The 23,873-nt window shown below is 45.6% G+C and overlaps 1 protein-coding gene across 4 annotated transcripts in view; it reads left to right on the top strand.

Moving 5' to 3' along the window:
• The window catches only part of SEPTIN2 (septin 2), a 1,372,599-nt gene that overhangs the window by 704,426 nt on the left and 644,300 nt on the right, over positions 1 to 23,873 (top strand). For all 4 annotated transcript variants that reach the window (XM_069618110.1, XM_069618109.1, XM_069618111.1 and 1 more), the window contains one exon: positions 4,747 to 4,848. In XM_069618110.1, the coding sequence (XP_069474211.1) occupies positions 4,747 to 4,848 (102 nt within the window). The remainder of the gene's footprint in view (positions 1 to 4,746; positions 4,849 to 23,873) is intronic.

Raw genomic sequence — 23,873 nt, forward strand, 5'->3', positions numbered from 1 at the left:
GATAACCAACCCCTCCTAAATGAGGTTCTCGCACGCGCAGCAGAACACTTCCACATTGACACCTACGGTGTCCAGGAGCAGAGGGACTTCGCAGAAGAGTTAGTGGGAGAAAGGAGGCCTGTTGCCCAGACCATCCCTATCCTTAAGTCCATTCAGCGAAGAATAGATCCGTCCCTGGTGAACCCGAACCTCACCAGAGCAGTCAATCCCAGGGTTGAAAAACTTTTCAGGGCGGCCCAGTCTGACCCTCTCTATATAAGAGGACATCTGAAGCCAGACTCCCTAGTTGTCACCAACACTCGTAAGAGGGCGCGAACACCCTTGTCATCGTCCGAAGCTCCTCCCGACAAGGAGAGCAAAAAACTATACGGTTTCGGCAGGAAAGTAGCCTCAACTTCCGCCTATCAAGCAAGGATTGCAAACTCCACCACCCTGTTGGCCAGTTACAACTGCCATCAGTGGGAAGAAGTCGCGGCACTCATAGCCTCTGCTCCTGAACCTTTAAAGGGCCAATTAGCTCGGATTTCCGCAGAGGGTAGAGCCGTGTCTGGTTGCATTTTGAAAGCAACCTTCGATGCCGCAGACAACGCAGGCAGATTGATAGCGGAAGGCACTGTTCTCAAAAGACATGCGTGGTTACGGCAGTCTGGTTTTAAGGCAGAAACCCAGGCATCATTGTTGGACAAACCGGTGGAAACCGATCTGTTGTTTGGTAAGGCGGTCGAAGACGCACTAAAGAATGCCAAGGACGAATACGAAACACTCAAGTCCCTTAGCCAGTTAACCAATAAACCCCCTAACCAGAGAGGGAATAGTAATTTTCGTCGCCCACGCGGCCAAAATTCCCAGAGAGGATCTAACTATTCCCAGGGGCACGGTACACAGTGGAACAACAACCAACAGTCTACCCAGGGGTACGGCAGGGGTAATAAGAGAGGTCGTGGTAGAGGCAGATGCAGCCCCAACAAGGGAGGCGGCACGACTCCATCAAAGCAGTGATGCTCAGTTCAGGGTTCCTTCTCACGCAACCCCAGTAGGGGGACGCATTTCCACCTTCACCCAGGCTTGGGAAGGGATCACATCAGACAGATGGGTGCTGTCAACAGTATCCACAGGATATTGTATAGAACTACTGCAGCGTCCACGGAACCATCCTCCACGACAAAGACTACACTCTTAGAACATCAGAAGATTCTCCTTGAGGAGATCGCCATTCTGCTAGAAAAGGACGCGATAGAACTCGTCCCGGGACACCAGGTAAACAAGGGTATTTATTCAACTTACTTCCTTGTGCCAAAGAAAGATTTGACAATGCGCCCAGTATTGGACTTATAGCCTGCCAACAAGTATGTCAAGCCCCAAAAGTTTCGTATGACCATGCTACAAGAAGTAATCCCCCTCCTAAAAAAGGGGGATTACATGGCAACCTTGGATATGAAAGATGCTTATTTTCATATTTCCATGTTCCCAGCGCACAAAGTTTTTGCGCTTCAAGGTGGACAGTCGACACTTCCAATTCAAGGTACTGCCCTTCGGGATAGCTTCAGCACCAAGGGTATTCACCAAGGTACTGGGGTGGCGGCTGCACACCTACGCAGGGAGGCAATCCCAGTGTACCCTTATCTGGACGACTGGCTCATAACGGGGGAAACCCCAGGAATTTGCAGGACAAACATTCAAAGGACGATCGACCTCCTCCACGAGTTAGGCTTCTCAATCAACGAGAAGAAGTCAAGCCTGGTGCCAAGCACCTCCAAACAATTCCTAGGAGAAATCCTAGATACTCAAGAGGGGTTGACCTTTCCTTCAGAAGAAAGAATTCGGAATATACTACTGCAAATTCCGCATTATCAGTCCGGTCAACAAATAACGGTACGCAAAGCAATGCGTTTACTGGGCATGATGGCGTCATGTATTTACCTGGTCCCCCACGCGCGCCTGCGCATGCGTCCCATGCAGGAATGGTTGGCGAAACAGTGGTCTCAGGCAAGTGGTCAGTGGGACGATCTAGTGGTCGTTTCGCCAACACTGGTACAAAGCCTTCACTGGTAGACAAGAGAGAATCTCGCACTGGGGAAACCCTTTTACGACCCCAAAGTACAGGCAATAGTCACTACAGATGCATGCCTGACGGGGTGGGGAGCTCACCATCTCCACCACACAGCTCAGGGTCTCTGGTCTCACTCAGTGGCCAAGAACCACATCAACCTGCTAGAGCTTCTGGCAGTATTCAGAGCGCTTCAGGCGTTCGAGCCCCACCTACTAAACCTGTCAGTGCAAATCCGGACAGACAGCACAACAGCCATGTTCTACCTGAACAAGCAAGGAGGGACTCGCTCGCCAAATCTGTCCAAGCTTGCCCAGAAATTCGGGATATGGGCACTCAGACGGAACATCTTCCTGTCATCATAACATGTTCCAGGGGAGCTCAATTCCCTAGCGGAATCTCTGAGCAGAGACTCCCTCCCAGAGGAACACGAATGGGTTCTACACAGAGAGGTCGTAGAAGATATCTTCTCTCCGTGGGGTTTCCCCACTATAGACTTATTCGCCACAAGCGAAAACCGACAATGCCCAGGATTTGCATCCAGGTTCCCCCAACCAGACTCCCAGGGGAACGCCCTGTGGATGAACTGGTCAGGGATGTTTGCGTACGCTTTTCCACCAACTCCTCATCAGGAAAGTGGTGAACAAGATGAACAGAGAGTCGATGACGCTCGTCCTAGTTGCTCCCATGTGGGCAAGACAACCGTGGTTCCCACACCTACGCAGGATGGCGGTGTGCGAGCCCATCAAACTTCCAGCCTGGTACAACCTACTGTCCCAGCACCAAGGTCAAACAGTGCACCAGCAACCCAACTCAATGAACCTGGCAGCATGGCTCCTGAGTTCATAGAGTTTGGACATCTCAATTTGCCACAGAGGTGTATGGACATCCTAAAGGAATCTAGGAAACCAAACACAAGGCACTGTTACTTTGACAAGTGGAAGAGGTTTGTTATCTGGTGCCAGAGTAGACAAATCAACCCGGTTGATTGCACTCCTTCCACTATTGTTACACACATGCTCCACCTGCCAGATTCAGTGAGTTAAAAACCAATCCTGCAAGTACACCCGGCAGCCCTGTCGGCTTACACCACTTCCCATAGCAAGGTTTCGTGGTGGAAAGTACCAGTAGTTGAAGCCTTCATGGAAGGAGTAAAGAGACTTCACCCTCCTATTTCAAACCCACCACCAGGGTGGAACCTTAATGTGGTGCTAGCCAAGCTCATGGGCCCCCCCTTTCGAATCCATGCATAAAAGCAGTCTCAAACACCTGACTTATAAAACGGCCTTCTTAGTAGCTATTACTTCTATAAGAAGGGTCAGTGAAATTCAGGCTCTGTCAGTGCAGGATCCCTTCTTTACTGTCCATAAAGACAAACTGGTTTTACGCACACACCCTAGGTTCTCACCTAAATTTATATCAAAATTCCATGTAAACCAGTCCATCGAGCTTCCGGCTTTCTTCCAGAACCCGCAAAGCTCGGCTGAGGTGAAACTACACACCCTAAATGTGCGTAGGGCGGTCCTCTACTATGTAAATAAAACCAGACCGCTAAGAAAAACAGATCAACTGTTTGTCTCCGTAGCTACAAGCAGAGAGGGGGATTGCGTCTCTAAAGGTGCCATCTCGAAGTGGATTGTTAACTGTATCCAGCTGTTACTCACTCTCTGAAAGAACTCTGCCTTTCACGCCAAGAGCCCACTCTACTAGAGGCATTGGGGCCACTCTGGCTTTCATTGCAAATGTACCCCTTGACACCATTTGCAAAGCAGCTACTTGGAGCTCTATTCACACTTTTACTCAGCATTACTGCATTGACACCCATTCCAAGGCAGATACACAAGTGGGACAAGCGGTTCTAAGACACTTATTTGCTCATGACCCTTCTCACATCCCACCTCCTTCAGGTACTGCTCGCTAATCTATGCACAGCATGTGATCTAAGCAGATTCCACAAGCCTCAGAAGGGATACATTACTACATTTCTCACCGTAATCGTATTTCTGATGCTTGTATCTGCTTAGATTCACATGCGACCCACCCTTCCACCCCTCTGAGAGAAGGCGCATGATTGCTTGTAGTCTTACCTTTATCTGTACTCACGCTACTCCTCATGCTACCTCATGTCAGAAAAAATACAATCTGAGGATCCTAGACGTGTGAGGGATCTTGGGTACAGTGGACGTCACACTAGGGATAGTATTACTGGCACGCCCTCTGTCGAAGCCCATTTTCGAGTTTCGAAAAACAAACTAATACTCCGCAGCTTCCACTAGATGTCGGCCTATGCACAGCATGTGAATCTAAGCAGATGCAAGCATCAGAAATACGATTACGGTGAGTAATGTATCCCATATAACCTTGAACATTAATTATATAAAGACTGTGTATTCACTAATAGTGTGTGGACATTCCTGTGTGGGGGCTTGTGGACTACACTGTACTTAAGAACCAGCCTGCATCACCTCCTGAGAGCTAAGCCTTGATTGCTCGACTACGTCACCAATAATAGAGAATCTTGGCTGTGGTCCTCTGTGCCTCTCCTCTGCCATATAGAGAGCAGGAGTACAGACAACCCCCTCCAGTCTAAACAGTTTGCAAACTGTTAGCCTCTGGCACACCATTCAGCAATAGTCTGAGTCCTAGCGTCGGGATGATTATGCCCACTTCATAACATTGCTTTTGTTTATTCCCCCAAGATTCTGGATGAGATTGAAGAACATGGTATTAAGATTTACCATTTACCAGATGCAGAATCTGATGAGGACGAAGACTTTAAAGAGCAAACCAGACTTCTTAAGGTAAGGTTTGGTCTTGCATGCGGCCCAAAGACCTTATCTTTTAAGATGAACACATGTACATGTTTCTATGAAGGTTTCATTAGTCCTGACTAGTATTGCATGCATAAAGTACAGCAACAAAAAAAATTGGTCTTTTCGTGCCATGCCAGATGTGTGTGACTGGTTGGGTGGGTGGAGTGGTTACTTCATGAAGAGCCCAGTCTTCACGAATGTATGGGTGGCCAAGGGATCGTGAATTGTGTGAATGTAATGAGTTGAGTGTTCAAATATTGAGTCAGAGGCTTTCCAGAGTGAGTTCTGATGAAGCGAGAAATTGCATGGAGGTGGTTAGTTGAGGGGTAGAGGCTCTTTAATGGGAGTTAAGGTGATGGAGTGGGAGAGCTCTTTAAGCCTTGCAAAAAGATTTAGAAACTGTTTGGCAAGAGGGAGCTAGTGGATAGATGGGCCAGCATGCAAATTCTTTTTTTTTTCTCATAAGGTCAATGAAAGCTGGCGGCTGCATTTTAGATTTGCTGAAGTCTGTAGACACTGAAAACTGGGGTGGTGGTGCAAGGCATTCACTGTTTTCATAGTCTAGAAGCGATAAGGGCATACGTGATGGGATGGCTGGTGCATGTGGCTCTGGGACATGACCTACCCTCCACCTGCCCACTTAGACATGCTCTTTCCTTCCCCCTTCTTAACTGTGAGTTTCAAGCTGTCTCTCACCCAGACGTCTGAAGGACAGATTTAGAAAAGGGCAACACCTTTTTGGTTCTGTTGGGGCCTGATAAGGCCCAAGGGACTGTTGCTCTGGTCCTGCTACACCATAAAGAATATTCCCATGTGTCTCCACTCGCCACAACCCTTTCCCATCCTTTCCAGGCATCGCACAGCCAAATCCCAAAGCATCCCCAGTCAGCTACCCTGGCACACCTTCTCAATTTCCCCCTAGACCTCCTACAACATGCGCCTTCTATTCATGTCTGCCCGGTTAGTATGTTTTTTTCTCGCTCAGCAGTCGCACACGCTGCCGATATTGTCGACCTCATAACCAACAATGAGTTTCTTTACTGAAATGTGATTTACAACCTCCTCCCCCTCCATCTTTGTCTCCCCGACCCCACCGCCATGGTTACAGTATTCAATATACTTGCCGCACAAGACCAACTGGTTGTGGGGCAAAAGTCATCCATAAGATCAACTGGCCCTGCATGGTAATCCCTATGCTCACATATTTCTCCTTTGTCATGCAGGTGCTCCATCTCAAATGATCCCGTTCTTATTTACTGTCTTCCACAAGAGTGTTAGCTTAATCAGTGGCCTTTCTAACTTTCTCTCCTGCACGAGTTTCTTACACTATCCTCAATGGACATTTCAACATCCCAGAGTTCCAACCAGCAAAATCCCTACATGACTCCTTGTTCTCTCGGGCCAAGCGCCCTGTTATTGAGCTCTAATCCTTCAAGAATGTCCCGCTAGACACACTAGAGGGAATGCCTCAGCCCTTTGGAGTACAGTTCAACCACCTGGCCAAAGAACTAGTTGGTGTCCATACACCTCTAAAGTGTTGCTGCACCAAAGTCAGTGTCTGCGCCCTTGACCACACCCAACCTCTCCATAAATAAATGCTTGGTCATATCCCTTGAAAAGCGGTTGTTTAAGGACTGCAACCTAGAGGATCTCTAATCCCTAAAATCCCTGTGTACCCAACACAGACGCAGGATATCTGAGGCCAGGTCTGCTTACTACACTTCCACCATTGAGGCAGCCTTTAACAGGAGCAAAGCCTTATTCAAAGTAGTCCAACACTGCTCCACGCAGTGAACCTGTCCTGAGGTAAAATCAGAGTTCACATAAATGCCTCTAACCAAAACAAACGGAGCCCTGCTATCCGCGCCCTCGTGGGAACTGCCCTCCTTGACAGACTTCACCCTCCTCTCCTAAGGATCTCTCCGACACACTTGCTTTATTCAAACCCACTACTTATATGGATGCCTTCCTCCCAGCCTGCCTCATAAAACAAATCAGTGGCCCAGCATTTAATGAACTCCTTGCTATTGTGAATATCTCCCTCTGTGAAGTTGCATTTCCAAACATGTTGAAGACAAGTCTCCTATGACCGCTTCTAAAGCAATCCTAGCTTTGCCCAGATGAGCTAGCCAATTACAGACCCATCAAACCTCCTCTACATCGTGAAGCTTATCAAAGTCGTTGTGATCTAACTACTTGCCAAAATTGAACAATGCGAGTTCTGCCCCAAATGCAGCACTGAGACTGCACCCATGCAAGTGGTGGGCGATGTGCTCGTATTCACCGACATTTGGGGCTTGGGTTTACTACTTTACTCTTGCATCTCTCAGTTGCCTTCGACACATTTGATCACCAAATACTCCTCTTCCTTCTTCCATGTGGTGCAGATGGTCTCATTCAGATCTAACTGACTCCCAATCACATGTGGGGTCCCGTAAGGTTCCATTCTCTCCCCAATAATATTCAATCTATTGCTTGAACGCTTGAGAAGTCTCCTAAATTACCCCCAATATAGCCATCCATCAGTACACTGATAACACTCGGCTGTACCTTAAATTCTGTGGCCCCCAGGACATTGCTCCGATTGAGAGCAGGCTTTTGACCAATTTTAGACAAGTCGAAGGACCCAGATGGACTGCAAACAGTGTTTTTAGAAAAGAGAACCTCCTGTTTTGTCATCATTGAGCTTGGCCCATTTATCAAGCATCCCGTTACTGATAGCTGAAGGGCATTTGGGATGCTAATTTAGCCTGAGGTGGATTTATGTGTTATCGGCATAGGAATTAAAGGTCTGCCTCAAGGGACAGATTAGGAAGGACAACAAACACATGTAGGTGTTGGAAAGGGAGATGCAGGAGATTAGTCCTGGTACTCTGTATTTTTATTAGTTTCATTCCTGCACCATACACAGAAAAATAAGTAGCAACAATTCAAACATCCCAACGTCAATTTGTAGGTAGGTCATTACTGGACCCCATTCCTGTTTGAATGCATCCTGATCCCCACTGGACCTTAAATGTTACCCGTTCTAGTGCTGCAAAATTCCAGACTTTTTCCAGCCAGTCTTGGATCGTAGTTGCTTTAGGTTTCCACCTTTTTGTGCCATCGCTAGCCATGCTGCTATCAGTAAGATCATCAATCCTTGTTTCTGTGTCTTTGTGGGTGTTTTCGATCCCACACATTCAGATCTTATCCTCTGTTTGTTCGACTCCCTGATAAATTTCTTGCATTTTGCTTTTTACCCCCTTCCAGAATGGATGTAGGACTGGACGATTCCCCCAAATATGTAGACCTTCTCCCACCGCTTTGCGTCCCCTCCAACACTGATCTGATGCTTGAGGAAACATTGCATGTATCCTTTCTGGTGTATCGTGCCATTGTAAGATCACTTTGCTCCCTTACCTGAATGGAGCGAGTTAGTTTTGGGATTTCTCCCCACAGGTATTCCCACTATCTTCTTGGGATGGTCTTGCCTAGGGGTTTCCCCCATTTTCTCATATATTTGTAAACTCTCCTCCTGGCCGTTCAAATATCTATAAAGTTTTGAGACCAGGCTTTTTATGCCTTTGTGAGTATTTTTATATTGTTCAAAGGCTGTCAGTTGTCTTGTAGCTGCCTCCTTAATAGCTGGGGTACTTAACCAGTGTTTTAGTTTGTTATATTTAAATCGGTCACTTTGTTAGATCTATGTCCTGGACCCATTCCTCGAACAATCTGTGTTTGTCCCTGATACATCTCTTATCTTTTGGCAACCCACCTTTTCCAACTTTGTAAATGCCCCTTTTTTCATCCCAGGCCGGAATGGCAATGGCTTCACCGTTGGTGCCCCCTGTTCGATTGCCGAATCCCATACTTCCACCCCGATCCCAAGTATCTCACTGATCCTTACATTAGGATGCCTATTTCGTCTATTCAGGCAAAGGAGTCCCGGGAGGGAGTGTTGGGGAGAATTCTCTTATAAGGCTAATTTCCCAAACCTAGTGAGTCCCCCAGCAGCTTTGCTGGATGTTTGTTTTTTTTCTTTCTCCTGCTAAAAGTGAGACTCTTTTCTTCCCACTCTTAAGCATGATTTGAGGTATGTCTGACTTTTTGTGTGCTTATGGGCTATTGGGTCTTTAACTCCATAGGGTATAATCTGTTTTAGTGTGTGTTACACAGCAACCTCAGCGCAGTAACACAGGGGTGTCATTGTGACCCCCAAACATAGACTCCATACCCTGGGACTGACTACTGTCTTCCAGGGCATGTAAAGTCACCATTGACTTTACTAGTCCAAAATTGTGAACAGAACCAGTACAAACCATCATATTGTGGAAGTACTGGAAGGGGTTAATTCGATTGCCCCTGGATCTGTTTCCAAGGGGGCACTGTCCAGTCCCCCCTTGTCGAGTTTCTGGCTGGTGGCAGTGGTTGCCAGAACTCTTTTCTAAAATGGCGTTTGTGTCCGTCTCTGTAACTCCACAGAAGCCCTCCAACTGGTTCCACTCTGTCTGGGTTCCACAGGATGTGTGGGTGGGGGAATTGGCACCCTGGACTGCGTTGCCTTAGCAACTCAAGTCGCACTCTGTTCTGATTGGCCCAGTGGTGAGCTGCCCGGCTTACCACTTAGCATGTATGAGTGACCGCTAGGCTGTTGAATTGGGGTTTTTCTGCATAAAAGCAGGGCTTTTGGGACTGGAACTTCAGAAGTCGCCACAGGACCTAAAGAATCCGAAGAGGGGAGAAGCTGAGCCATCTGCAACGACGACACCACCGGTGGAGCCCTGCTGCAACTACCTCACCACTTTCCTGACGACAAGAGAAGAACTTCGGCTGAAAGAGTCTTCTTCCTCTGAGCTGGTGGGATAAACCAGTTCGCCATTTCACCTTCCAGGACGTCTCTTCGTCGAATCGCCCGTGCCAAGCACCCCAGCGGCCGGATAGCCAAGCTTCACCACTGTGACCGCGAATAACAGGAACGCACCTTTTTCACCGAACAAACTCCGCGCATGGTCTCTTCCTTGGGCAAGTTTCCTCCTCGACGAGATCATGTCTTCCCCTGATCACAACCACGAACTGCACCCGCTGCCAGGAACAACTGCCACCGCTGGAGCTTCCTCAACGTTAAAGGTACTGTGTTCCACCTGGCCTCCCTTTCTACAGTTTGCTAAAGGTGACCCCTAAATCCTTGGCTTTCCAACTGAGTTGGCCCCCAGACCTTCTAACTTTACCTTCTGAATCAACTCAACCTCTTTTGAACATTTTTACAAAGACTTTAATGCATTTCTAAACTGTGTGATCTTGGGCACATTTCACCTTGCTCCATTTAAAGTGGGCCTGGCCTATGGCCTTTGGCTCTACAGTAGACTCTGCCTTCTTTAACTTGTTTTGGTGTTTAAAAGTGTTGGGAACTGTTTTATTTTCATGACCTGCCTTTTTCTCTCCCTTTAACTCGATTATTGGAGTGCCATCTAAGTTACGAGCTCACCTCTGTTTTTACAAAAAGTGGTGTTTTTAAGGGAGGTGCGTATACTTTTCTGATTGTGTTCTGAACTTGCTTTGATTAATAGTGCTAGTGTATTTTCTAAAGTGTTTGTTAATTATATACTTTTGATAACAAGCTCTGGTCAGTGTTTTCTTGTTCTACTGTGTTTTTAGCCCTATTGTGTATCCTCTGTATACTGCCCTACTCTTCTTGAGAGAAGTCTGACTGCTCAGCCACAGCTACCAGGTAAATCTGGGTGGTACAGACTGCTACCAATTGGGTTTACTGCTTACTCCTGTAGTCTTCATCTTCTTGCAGTGGTCCAAGGGAACTGCACAGGATTCTGCCTAACAGGGAGGATCCTGATACCGCTGTTTTGTCGTGCCCATATGTTATGTTGACCTCCAGATAGCCATTCCCTCATAACCGCAGCGGGTCCACCTCATAATAGCTGTAAAAGTGGGGGAAATCTAGCCCCCCTCCCCTGTTTTTTGGAGCAGTAAGTGTGGTCATTTCTACCTTGGGAGGTATTTTTTTCCAAATGTGCGACAATATGACCTTATTAAGGGACCGAAAGAAGATCTTTGGGATCCTGATTGACTGTGCCTGAAAGTAACAAGTTTCAGTAATACCTCAATTTTTACTGTTGTCCTTCTCCCAGATCTGGCTTCGGCTTGGGCCGCCCTTTGGAACAGCCTACCGGCCACCTTGACACTTGAGGAGAACCATCTCCGGTTCCGGGAGCACCTCAAGACCTTCCTCTTCGCTTTCGCCTTTGCCCCGCTTCTCCCCTGCTGACCTGTTTTCTCTCTTGGCACTGTGCACCTGGACACCATCTGTCCTTCGGGCCCAGGATCCTGCTCACCCTGCCTTTCCCCTGCACTGCCTCTGGGCTTCCCATTGCACTGGGTTCTGTATCTGTACCCATGCAGTACTTTCACTTCTTCTGCACTTATCAGATATACCCTGACTAATCTTGCACTTGCCACTTGCTGGCTGCACTACCACCTTTTCATTGCCTGTATTTATTTATTTAATTATTATATTCTTTATTCTTTTCTCTCCTCTGTTCTGCACTTTCCACTTCTCCCCCTTCCATGCACTTCCCCCTTTTCCCTTCTCCATACACTTGCAAGTTCTTAATGTCACTGGGCCTAGTAAGATCATTCTTATTTTTTGTTCTCCCTTGTTTCCCCTCCCTTTGCTTGGTCGCGCTCTGAAATACTTGTGTACGAGCGCGATATAAATAAAATCTAATCTATCCCCCACCATGAAATGGTAAAAGGGTTCCATTTCATACGATCTGCTCTAATTTTGTCCAGCAGCTGCGGGTAGTTTACCCCCATACATTTTATCTTTTTTGAGGGCTATGCTTAAGTATGTTATTCCCTTTTCCATTTGTTTTAGTTGCATTCCCGCCCCCAACCTATCCATCACTTCAGGGGTCCATCGATGGGCTCAGCATTTCGGATTTTTGCCTATTTATTTTTAACCCTGATATCGCCCCAAATGTTTCCCTTCTTTCATTAATACCGGCAATGAGTGTTAAGGGGCCAACAAGGCCACTAGCATGTAGTTGGCAAATGCTATTGCTTTTATTTGCCTCTTCCGCCAGCTGGTCCAACTCCCGAATCCTAATCAATAGGGGTTCTTTATAAATGGCCTATAGTAGCGGGGATAGTGGGCAGTCTTGTTTGGTTCCCCGTCCTAATGTTACATTTCCTGAGGCTGTTCCATTAAGGGTTATGCAAATTGTTGGTGAATTATAGTTAGCCCATGCCATGTGTAGACATTTTTACCAAATCCCATATGTTTTAATATGCGAAACAGCAGGGACCATTCGACCCAGTCGAATGCTTTTTCTGCGTCTAATGATACTAGTATTGCAGGATTTGGGGTTATTCCCGTCTTCTCTATTGGATGACAGATTCTGCGAGAGTTGTCAAATGTTTGCCTTGATGGTATGAAGCCGATTGATCCTTTGGTAATAGATGAGTTAACCTATGTGCCAGTATCTTGGTGTATAGCTTTGCGTCCAAGTTTATTAGCGCTATTGGACGATATGATCCCGGCAGTATTGGGTCCTTGCCCTGTTTGTGGAACACTACCAATTTGCTTCATTCATTGTAGGCGTGATGACCCCCTTTATTTTAAATGTGTTAAGATAGGGGTCAGGATTTCCCGGAATTTATTTTAAAAGCTTGCCGGGTATCATCCAGGCCCGCAGCTTTGTTTTTTGGTAGGTCTTTAATGGCTTTCTTCACCTTTTTTCTTCCCTTATTTCCTCATCTAAACATGCCGTTTCTTCTTCCGATATCTGCAGGAGAGGAAGTCTTGCTAGGTATTCCTCCTGTTTAATTTCCGATGGGTTATCTGATGTATATAGTGTCTGATAGTATTCCCTAAAGATTTCCTCCATGTCATCATTTGTCATCTTGTCTTGCCCTTGATTATTTCCGAGTTTTAAAATTGTTTGGGTACCCTTCTTTTCCTTTAGTTGTCTTGCTAGGTTGGCTTTCACATAGTGCCATTGATTCAGGTATAAGAATGCCTTCTCGGCCATCTTCGATCTGAGCGTCTCTAGTTGTCCCTGGATGTGTCTGTGCCGTTCTTAGCTTGTTATTCAGGTGTTTTAACATTTCCCCTTGTATGTCTGTTTCTCCTCCAGTTCTACTTCCCACTGCCGTCTGTTTATCCCTCCCTGCCTTTAGTGCTATAAGACGCACCCTTGTTACCGCCTTGAAAGCGTCCCATACCATTTCCTGTTGTACATGTCCTGTTTCATTCTGCTCCATCTTCTCCCCAATAGATTGAACTTGTACCAGGTTGTGCGTGTAGGAGGTCTGTGGGGAACTTCCATGTCCATAGCCCCCCCTTCATTTTTCCCACCGTAATGTTCATCCACAACGGGCCATGGTCTGACGGAATGATGGACCCTAGCTCTAAATCTTACTTTCCCCAGTAACCCTGTAGAGGTATAAATGTAGTCTACCCACGACAGAGGAGTACACATACGAATAATGGGTGAAATTCTGTTCCTCAGCCCTCCTGGCTGAGCCGTGGAGTCCCTTGCTCAGCCTAATAGCGCGGGGCAGTCTCCTGCAGCTCCCCCAAATACGCTGCTGTTAGGGAGAATTCTCAAAAATGTGGTAATTCCCTTCACCATAGAGACCCCCAGCGACTTTGCTGGATTTTGAGGACTAGATTTTTTATCTGGAGAGTGTGATCAGCTTGTGACCCAACAAATGATTCTTCTTTTTACAAACTTCTTCTGAGAACTTGTGCTGAGACTTTACCGTTTACTTACCAGAACCGCTTTATCCTATCCAAGACTTTAGCCCATTGACTTTGGCCTAGCCTATTGTTTCGAACTGACTCTTCTGGTGAACTCCAAGTATTTGCACTGTCTAAGAATAATTGTAACCTTTCATGTTCTAATAATCTTTGCCTTTTACTCATCTTGAAAAGTATTCTGAAATAGTATTGTAGTATATTTGTGTTATATTGCCTCCTTCTAATGAATGTTTTATAACTGACTTATTAATTTATTTATAAGTATTTATCAAAGAAACCTTGAATGAAATAGTTTATTTGAACACCTGTGATTGTAGACCTCTGTGTAACATCATTACTGCTCACATTCCCCTCTTGAGATAAGCCTCGCTGCTCAGCCCCGCTACCAAAACTGTGTAGTACAGACTTCTACCAAAGGTTGGTTTGCTTTAATCTGCAGTCAGTTATATGTAGTGTTCACAGAGGGTACTGCATACAAACTTTGCCTAACAGCCGCCAGCAGACTCACAGACCTGCAAGACGCAGCTGGCGACACGGATGACAAGGAGGATTAGGACACTGCCTCCTCTGCAAGGGCTTTCCATGAAAGGTTGGCTGGAGTGACAGAGTACCTAAGGATTCCCAAGCCACAAAAGGAGCAGCTAGATGTGGGAGTCCTTGCAGAGGTACTGACCATCCTCTCAGCCACCAAACCGGGCATACCTTTATGAAAGTATGTGGAGGCCCTGGCAAAGAAAGGTTGGGCAAACCTCATTACCCACAGCCATCCAAAAACCGCCTAGTCTAAATACAGGCAGGCAGAAGGCGACTCTCATCCTGTCCGTGCACCCACAAATGTACTCATTCGTCATTGTGGCAGCCTCAATGTATGCTAAACCTCAGACTTCCACATCGGCCCTATTAGGCAAGGAGGAAAAGGTCTTGGAGGCCTATGGGGGGGGGGGGAGGCATACTCCAATGCCACTCTTTACCTATGGCAAGCAAATGCAGACGCCATGCTAGCCGCTGTAAACCAAAATCTGTGGAGGGAGATTGCCGACTTCATCATGGACCTCCCAGTTCATAGGCAGGCTTGGTTCCGTACCGGTCACACAGAAGCAATAATAGTGGCTCAAGACCTAATGGAATCTGTGGCTCATATCAACACAGCAGGCAGGGCCATATGTGTGGCTACAGACATGAGGCAGACTGCGTGGCTCAAGGCCACAAAGTTTAATCCAGATGTACTGGAACGTATTTTCAGTTAGCGTTTGAGGGAGGGGGCTTTCTATTCGTCCTCTGATGAAGAGCTGGACAAGAAAATGATCTCCCAAACACTCAACCTATGGCTATACTTGAAAGAGCCTTGGCCAGAGCCATTGTCTGATAGAGGTTGTACCTTTTGGTGGTTTCAGGGACTCCCAGGAGTGCCGCACTAGACAGCCTGATGGGTCTCCCAGCCAATACTGGTATAAACAGCAGAAGACTACCCACAAGGGCTTCAAGTCCCCCCTCCCAGACACCAATCTCAAACGGAAAGAAGCAGTGATAGGGTCATCAGGATCCATGGCTCTCTGGTTGGGGGCTCGCTTGCCCTTCATTTTCGGTCCTGGCGGACACGGTTCGCAAACCCATGGATACTCTGCGATTTCCCAGAAGTTCCCCCTCACCCCACTCCTGCAGATCAGGGCATCATCTCTCCTTGCGGAAATCGCTCTCTAGTAGTAAGTGAGGCAGTCCTCCTACCCCCCGTCCCAACCCCCTCACGATGAGTCTTGGGATTTTACTCCTGCAACCTTAAACCTTTACCTACCCCTTCAAAATTTCAAGATGGTGACGCCAGCATTGATAGCAGAGTCCCTGTGTGGGCGAGACTGGACGTGCTCCCTGGATCTGAAGGATGCATACCTACACGTCCCAATTTGGTAGGCCCATTGTGCCTTCCTATGGTTCTGGGTCATGGGCTTTCGCTTCCAATACAAAGTTCTCCCATTCGGTCTCAATTGAGCCCAGTAGGTGTTTACGAGACTAATGAATGCCGTGGCGATGGTGCTCCGGTCGGAGGGCCACCACGTCTACAATACAGCGATGGACGACTGGCTGGCTCAAGTGGGTTCTCCAGCAGGAGTCGAGAACAAAGCAGCCAGGCTTATGCATAAGCTGTACGAACTGGGCTTTTCCTTTGACCTCAAGAGGTCGCAAATCTAGCATACTCAGTTATTGACCTTTTTGGGTCTCATCTGGGATATGAAAGCGGAGATGATCTTCCCCACCGCAGACAAGATTGCAGCGATCAAAATGGCTACAGGGCATTTCCTAAGCAGCACTTGGTAGGGATTATGGCAGCTTGCCTCCTTGCTGTGCCTCCTACCCGGCTCAAATAAGGAGGCTGCAACTATATTTCTCGTCCTCATGGAGCCAGGAAACGGGTTGCCAAAGCAGCATTAGTCAGCATACTGGCACATTTTCACCAGGACCTACGAGGGTGGAGGACAGATTATCAAGAGCCGGGCTGCATTCAGACAGACTGCTCCTCCTGCATGTACTATCACAACAAACCGGGGGCACCAGATCTCCTCTGTGCATGCTACCCATCAACATATGGGAGTGGGCTTTAGCAAACAACTGAACATATCGCGCTCAGCCATCCACCTGCCGGGGGAGTCCAACCTAGAGGCGGACAGGCTCAGCAGGCTGGGGACTGACAATTATGAGTGACCATTGAACAAGTGGGTCCTGAGTGAGATCTTCAACAAATGGGGTGTTATGCAAGATTTTATGCAGTAATCCTGTGAGAGACTACACCAGTCTTGTCCTCTCGTTATTAAGTAACCCACCTATTAGTATTGGTCTGTACTACTCAAGTTAATGGAGAGACTGAGCAGCCAGATCTTTTCTCAAGATGGCTAAATTAGATCTGTAGCATCGAAATCCACACATACAAATAGGTTTGAAGAAGAGGATCCAGCTGGCTTCTGTTCTGATTGAAGGGTTGAAGATCCTGGGTTCCTGGGCCACAGTCACAGGGACAAGAGGGAGGACGCCTGGAGGACTCCTGCACTGCAGTTTGAATCTCGATGGCAGTTATGGGCTCTTTTTAGTTCAGCAGCACTTTGCGGTTTCAGCTAGCTGCAAATAGCACCACTGCTGAACTTGGACACTTGAGTCCAGCACTCTGGTGAGGTGACTCGAGCTTGGGTTGTCCTGCTTCAGGGCGGTCCTCAGGATCTTCCTGGAGCTCTAGTCCAGTTTAAAGACTATGCACTCGACAAAGGATTTCTCGACCCCAGGCACTGTGTTCCAGCAGCAGCAAAGAAGTACAGTCAGTTGGGGAAGGTCTTCCAGCAAAGTTCGTCTTGGAGTTAGTTGGTCCCACTAACCCAAGGGAAGAAGTCCTCTCCGGCTGAGCTTCTCTAGTAGATTTGGAAGAGCAGTTTCAGCACAGCAGCAGGGCTTGACCGGGCAGTTCAACAGTCTGGGAGGTTGCAGCATGCTTCTCATCGATTGCTTCATTGGATGTTTCGTCCAGTGGTCGACTGTCTTCTGATCAAGAAGCCTTGCCTTTTATGCAGGGCTCTCCCGTTCATGCACAGCCTAGCTGTCACTCACACAGCAGGGTGATCCTGATTCTGAGGTTAATAAACTGACAACTTGCACTATCTCTAGAACAGCAAATATATCTTTAGGCCCTTCCAATGCTGCAAGCAGTGTAAGATCTTCTACTGGGCAGAACAATCCATCCCTAAAGCTACTGCTGTCCCTAATCTCTAGGCACACTACTCATGCTATTCAACCGCAGAAGGAATGGCTAGCTTGCCTAAGTTCTCCAAGAACGCTTACTGCTTTCAAAAACCCTTCAACTACCATGCGCCTGAATAATTCTACCAACAGGGGGGCTAGAACCCTCCCCTACCTTTTTTTAAAATACGTACATGACCGAAGTTCCAAAACTAAAGAAGGGCACCTTTGAGACTAGTTATTCCCTAATAAAGAAATGCACTCATTTGTTGATGCATGCGCATGTTTATCATATAAGACATTATCCCGGCTAGTAGAATTTGTACACAAAAGGACAATATTTTTCATCTGATAAAATGTATCGAGTCTTCCGGCTGTATTGCTGAGGAGCTTTCGCTCATTTCTTTTTTTAATTTCTTTTTTTAGAACTATTGTCCTGCTTAATCTTCCCCTCACGCTTAATACCGCAGACCAATCTATAAGGGTGGGACCGGGATTCAAACCTGTTGTCTTGCTTCCAAGACAAACGCGTTGTCCTTGAGCTTTACTCGCGTGCCATTTGCATCCAAAAGAAGTCATGACTGGGACAAAATAGCATAATGTTGGGGGTTCCCTAGATGTCTTTGGAGGTAAAGCAGCAAAATGACTTAACAGTCATTGTGGATTTGCATATATTGGCTTGAATATTAGAACCATAAATACTAGAATGTTTGAAACATCAATCCAAAACCCTTTGTAAAACAAGGAACTCCCATGATTAATAACTTCCTTGGAGAAAAACAAATTGAGGACAGCCTACATTGGATTGTGTTAAAGGTGATGTTGCCAGATGAAAGGGTGCTATTCCATTGATTTAAGTCTAAAACTAGCAGACCAATTTCATATCCTATGTTTTGGGACACAACGTTTACTTCATTAGAAGAATGATTGATCCATTAGCCTGAGGTTCTAGAGAACTTGCAACCCATTAATCTAGCATATAGACTATAACAGTCTATGCAGGAACCGGATCATCAAACATTGAGAATTAACAATTCATGTATGTATTGGTTTCAATTTGATAAATAAATTAACATTTTACAACACTGTATAACAATATTGCCTAAAACATACATATAAAGAACAATTGTTTTTTTCTGAATTAATTCAACTCCATCCATACATATCACACATTCATTGCAACTGACTAGACTACCATATCCTATCCACTTTGTACATGTTAGTCTTCACTTAAATTAATCAATGTTGAGAAACAGTGGATCTTTCTGTCGACATGGGTTTCAAGCAGAGCTTGCTGGCAAAATATTCTTGCCCAATCCTGCCTCCGCCGTCATCCGAACAAGGTGGACTCTGAATGAACCCATTTAAAAAAAAACAGTGTTAAAAAATGCCTACAACAAAGACATTGCAACCCATTAAAAATTCATTTTGCATATGATTCAAAAGAAGACTTACATAATGTGGTATAATTTCAAAAAACATATGTATTGTAGCACATGCATACCTTTTTTTAATTTTCTTTTTGTTTTTTATTCTGGCCAATGTTGCCTTGCACTGGCTTTGAGTTTTTTCCAAATATCTATATACATAAAGAATACAGGGGGGTGTAAGATGTCAAGCCCTTTGTGAGAACAATCTTTTCAGATACAAACTATTCTAGATAGGGCGTGTTATGCTCACTTACCTATCACGTACAATTTACAGGTCTACCCTGAGAAATTCTGTTTGTACTTCAAATGGAATTTTTCTTAGAGGCGCTTGCAAAAATACTCACTACTTAGTTGAAGACCTTGGTTGCGGTCTGATTTGTCTAATGAGGTAATGGGGAACTCGCAATGTCTGTCCAAATGGCCCGGTATTCATAGTTGATGTACCTAGAGGGGTAAGGGCTTTTTGTTAGGATGTTTTTAAATCCAAAATACACTAATTTGTGTCAAATACATAGATGTATAGTCTAGGGACATCCCTAAATGGGCAGTGTACCCTTAAGAACACATTTAATCTAGTTGGGGGTGTACCTACCCTCACCAATGTACACCGGTCTATGTGTGCACCACCTGTACCCAAGAAAACCTCTCTATTACTGCTGTTTTCCACATCATGTTTTATCACGATGGTAAAACAAGTTGCAAGTCTCATATCCATGGACTCCACTCGCTCACGCTGGTATGGTCACCTGTCTGGTTGTGCTTGTTTATACTAAGTCTGCCCCATGATGTTGTTTAGAGATCATAAGATGCTATTCAAATTCATATAGTCCACATACCAAGTCGCTGCCATGGATTTTTAAAGTACTTACCATGTTAATGGCTCTGTGTGCATGGCATGCTGGCTTCCACGCTTTTGTCTTCTGTGTGGAAGCAAGCCGTCAGTGTATCTTAAAAGTCTGTTGTTGGTCTGCTTTATTCATGGATAAAGAAAGCGGACTGGAGTTGATATAACTCGCTTGTAAGCGATGTACCTATTATGTGCACTTTTGTTGGGTCAGTACTTGTCTAATTTGACACACACCATACCAGATGATAGTACTCCGCATGTTGAGGAGAATGATGCGCTCCCAAAATTGAAGGGTAGGAAGCAAAATATTTTGACCTGTGTAACAATTGATGGACTGTTAGAAATAGTCAAAGTTGGTTATCAGATATCAGACACTCCTAGAAGTGGTTTGTCTACAACCATCCCTCCTTATCACACCTGTCCTCCCGAATTGGTACTTTTTGAGAATACAGTAATCCGACAAATGTTTGAAGCAGCTAAAAAACACAATTTCGAAAGGGATCATCTGAGCATAGTGGAACAGAGCAGTCTTAAAAAAAAAAATCTTTTCACCAAACTAGAAATAACCATAAAACCTGCCGATAAGGTAGGGGATATTGTTATCCTCAACACAGATGATTATGACAAGGAATGTGAACGCTTGTTAGCAGATACCACAGCATACAAAAAACTAGAGAGATCCCACAACACGATTAAAAGATGAGATCACCAGCTGAACCAATCATGCGGAGAGAGGGGGCTGGATATCTAATGAAGAATTACAGTTCTTTAAAAAAGAACATTCAAGAGTTGCAGCCTTTGTATACCATTCTGAAAAGCCACAAAAGTCTGACACATCCACTAGACGTCTGATAATTTCAGCCATTAACTCTGTGCTTGTACCTTTATCAGTTTGTTGAGCATTTTCTTAAACCGTTCTTGGTTAAGACTGCCTCTTATGTGAAAGACTCCACCGACATGTTCCATATTCTAGACACCATTGACATTTAAGCCACAGATGTACTTGTGAGTATGGATGTAGAGGCACTCTATACCTCGCTTCCATAGTTAGAAAGTCTTGAAGTCCTCAAATTAGTGTTGGATGCACATGGTGATTCCGCAAAACCTCCTACCAACTTTATCCTAGAATGTGTCAGGATAGCAATGATGGAAAATGTCTTTCTATTCAAAAAACAAATGTACATCCAGACTAAAGGGGTTAGCATGGGTGCAATTCCTGCACCGGATGTGGCCAATTTGTACTTGGCCAATTCTGAGAATAAATTTGTGTCTTCAGGTGTTCCGGGACCGGGTATGGAAGAGATACATCAACAATGTATTTCTCATATGGAGTGTTTCGGTTGAAGACTTTGGAGGGTTGCATCAATGCCTGAATGCCTGTGATACAAACCTCAAGTTTACTATGGAACATAATATCAACTCTTTGAATTTCTTACATCTTAAGATTCACAAATGTGAGGGAGGATTACGCGCCACCCTAATCAGGAAACCAACAGACAAAAATGGTCTCCTGCATTATACTAGCTTCCACCCAGTGATCCTAAAAAGCCAATTTACGTTAAGATCAATTTTGGAGAATACGCAGGAATTGTTCAGAAAAGGAAGATTTTGAGACGGATGCGGACCAACTGAAGGACAGACTCATGGCCAGGGATACCCACGTAAACTGGTCAGGAACAACTATAAAAGGGCAGCCAATACAGATGGAGAGATCTGCCTCAGACAGAATGAGAAGACCACTAAAGACGAATGTATTACCACCTTTAGCCCAATTGGCAATGCCATAAAGAACATCCTGCATAAGAATTGGTATTTGGTAAAACAGTGTCAATCTCAAATAAAAGCTAGTACATAACTACAGGTGTACAAAGGAAGAACCAACAGTACTGAACGCATGGGGTTTACCCCATTACTGGACACTGTGTGGCATGTCAGTTTACCAGCACTAAACATATTTTTGAGCAGGGACGCATCAAGTGGGATTTTCACACTAACACAAATTGCAACAATAAAAACGTATACATTATCAAATGCCCCTGTGACTTGCTATAATTGGGGAAAATCCATTCCTCCACAATAACGTATATCGGAACACCGGTCATGTATCCGGAATAAAGTCAATGACAAAGAGCTAGTTGAAAACTACATCCATAAGGGTCACAAAGAGACATCTTCTGGTTTGTTTTACAAACCGTCAAACCACACACTGTGGCGGTAATGTAGCAGAACAGCTACACAGATTATAACAATGGATATATTGCCTGGACACTGGCCATCAGGGACTCAATAGCTCAGTGGAGTAGTGTAGGCTAATTTTCACATGACCCAATGACAGATTAATTGCACACGAGCCGTTAAACCATTACTGTAATGGTGCCTTTTTTCTAACATCAAATATGCATCCCAGTATATTAATTTATATTTGCTGGAGGTTGTTTTTTCTGTAGACAACCCATTTCTAGGAGTGTCTGTGATATCTGATATCCAACTTTGACTATTTGTAACAATCCATTAATTCTCACATCGGTCCAAACATAATTTTGTTTCCTACCTTTGGTTCAATTTTGGGAGCACATAATTCTCCTCAACATGCAGAGTATTATCATCTGGAATGGTGTCATATCAGAGAAATACTGACCCAACAAATTTGCAGGTAATGGGTACATTGAGTACAAGTGAGTTACATCAACTCCAGTCCGCTTTCTTTATCCATGAATAAAGCAGACCGACAACAGACTAAAGATACACTGACGGCTTCCACATAGAAGGCAAAAGCGCAGAAGCCAGCACGCCATGCACACAGAGCGCTCAACACGGTAAATACTTTGTGGCAGCGACTTGTTATGTGAAATGTATCAATTAGAGCAGCACCTTATGAGCTCAATATCACAGGGTAGATCTAGTATAAACCAGCACAATCAGACGGGCAACAATACCAACGTGAGCGAGTTGAGTCCATGGATACAAGGCTCGCGGCTCGTTTTAGCATAGTGATAAAACATGATGTGGAAAACGGCAGTAATAGATGTTTTTTTGGGTATAGGTGGTCCACACATGGACCGGTGTACATGAGTGAGGGTAGGTACACCCCCAACTAGATTAAATGTGTTCTGAAGAGTACACTGCCCATTTAGGGAAGGCCCTAGACTATAAATCTGTCTTTGACACAAATGAGTGACTTTTGAATTCAAAAACATCCTAACAAAAGGTCTCTTCGAATGGATTTGTGTCCTCACTTGTATTTCTCATCTTGTGATATAATATCTCTCCAGCTTCGTTGCTTCGGACAAAATGTTCTCTTGACAGAGGGCACTGTATGCAATGTCGCATCAATGTCCCTCAAGGGCCTCTGTCAACTTCGTCACCATAAATGGCGCATACAGCGCCCGTTGGTTTCAGTTCTGTTTTTCCAAGCTTACGCTTGGAGTTATTAACGGCACACTTCAGGTTTTTCGCAAGAAAGAGGTCTTCATCGACTCCTTCGACGCGCAAGCCGGGCTTTAAAAAATGCCATGACTGCAGATCGAAAATGTCTGTTATGGCTCCTCACCACGTCTGCCTGTGGTGTCTGGGCTCCACGCACCGTACTGACTGCGGGTCCTGTCAGGCCATGACACGGAAAGATCTCAGGGAGCGGAGAGGTAAACTGGTGGTGGAGAGGGAGGCTACGAAGGCTTCTTCGAAGAGAGGGAGAAAGTCTTTCGAGTCTAGAGACTCCTCTTGGTGCAGATCGAGGAGTCGATCGAGGCAGTCTTCATCTTCCTCAAAGAAGGCAAAGAAGAGATGTCATAGGTCTCCCTCTTCATCATCTGATTCCTCTACAGAGGTAATCAGATGCCTGACAAAATTCGATTCCCGAAGAAAGTGGGATGCATTTATTTTCGAGAATGCGGCTTCGACCCCCCTCGAAAGAATCGCACAAGAGCCATTCCCCGGTCGCTCCTTCGGACGCAAAGGGAAGTCGAAGGCTACTACTTCGAAGCCGAGCATAAAGCTGGCAATATGTCGATAGTTCTCGACCCGACGAGAAGTCGTCGAGAGTATTGGCTTGGGAAACAAGTCCTTCCTCTGTACCAAGGAACCAGACGACTTTATCCATCAGAGGTCGGACCCCTCGACGCCAATGCAGAGTAAATCGGCGCCTTTTTCGAAGCATTCTTCGACAGCCACTTCAACTTTGTCAAGGCCTGAGGTTCGCGATTGGCAGTTCTCATTTTCAATTTCGAGTTCTGCCATTCGGGCTGACCTCCGCCCCAAGGGT

This window comes from Ambystoma mexicanum, chromosome 10, assembly GCF_040938575.1.
Source record: "Ambystoma mexicanum isolate Mex_15411 chromosome 10, UKY_AmexF1_1, whole genome shotgun sequence".
Taxonomy (NCBI): domain Eukaryota; kingdom Metazoa; phylum Chordata; class Amphibia; order Caudata; family Ambystomatidae; genus Ambystoma; species Ambystoma mexicanum.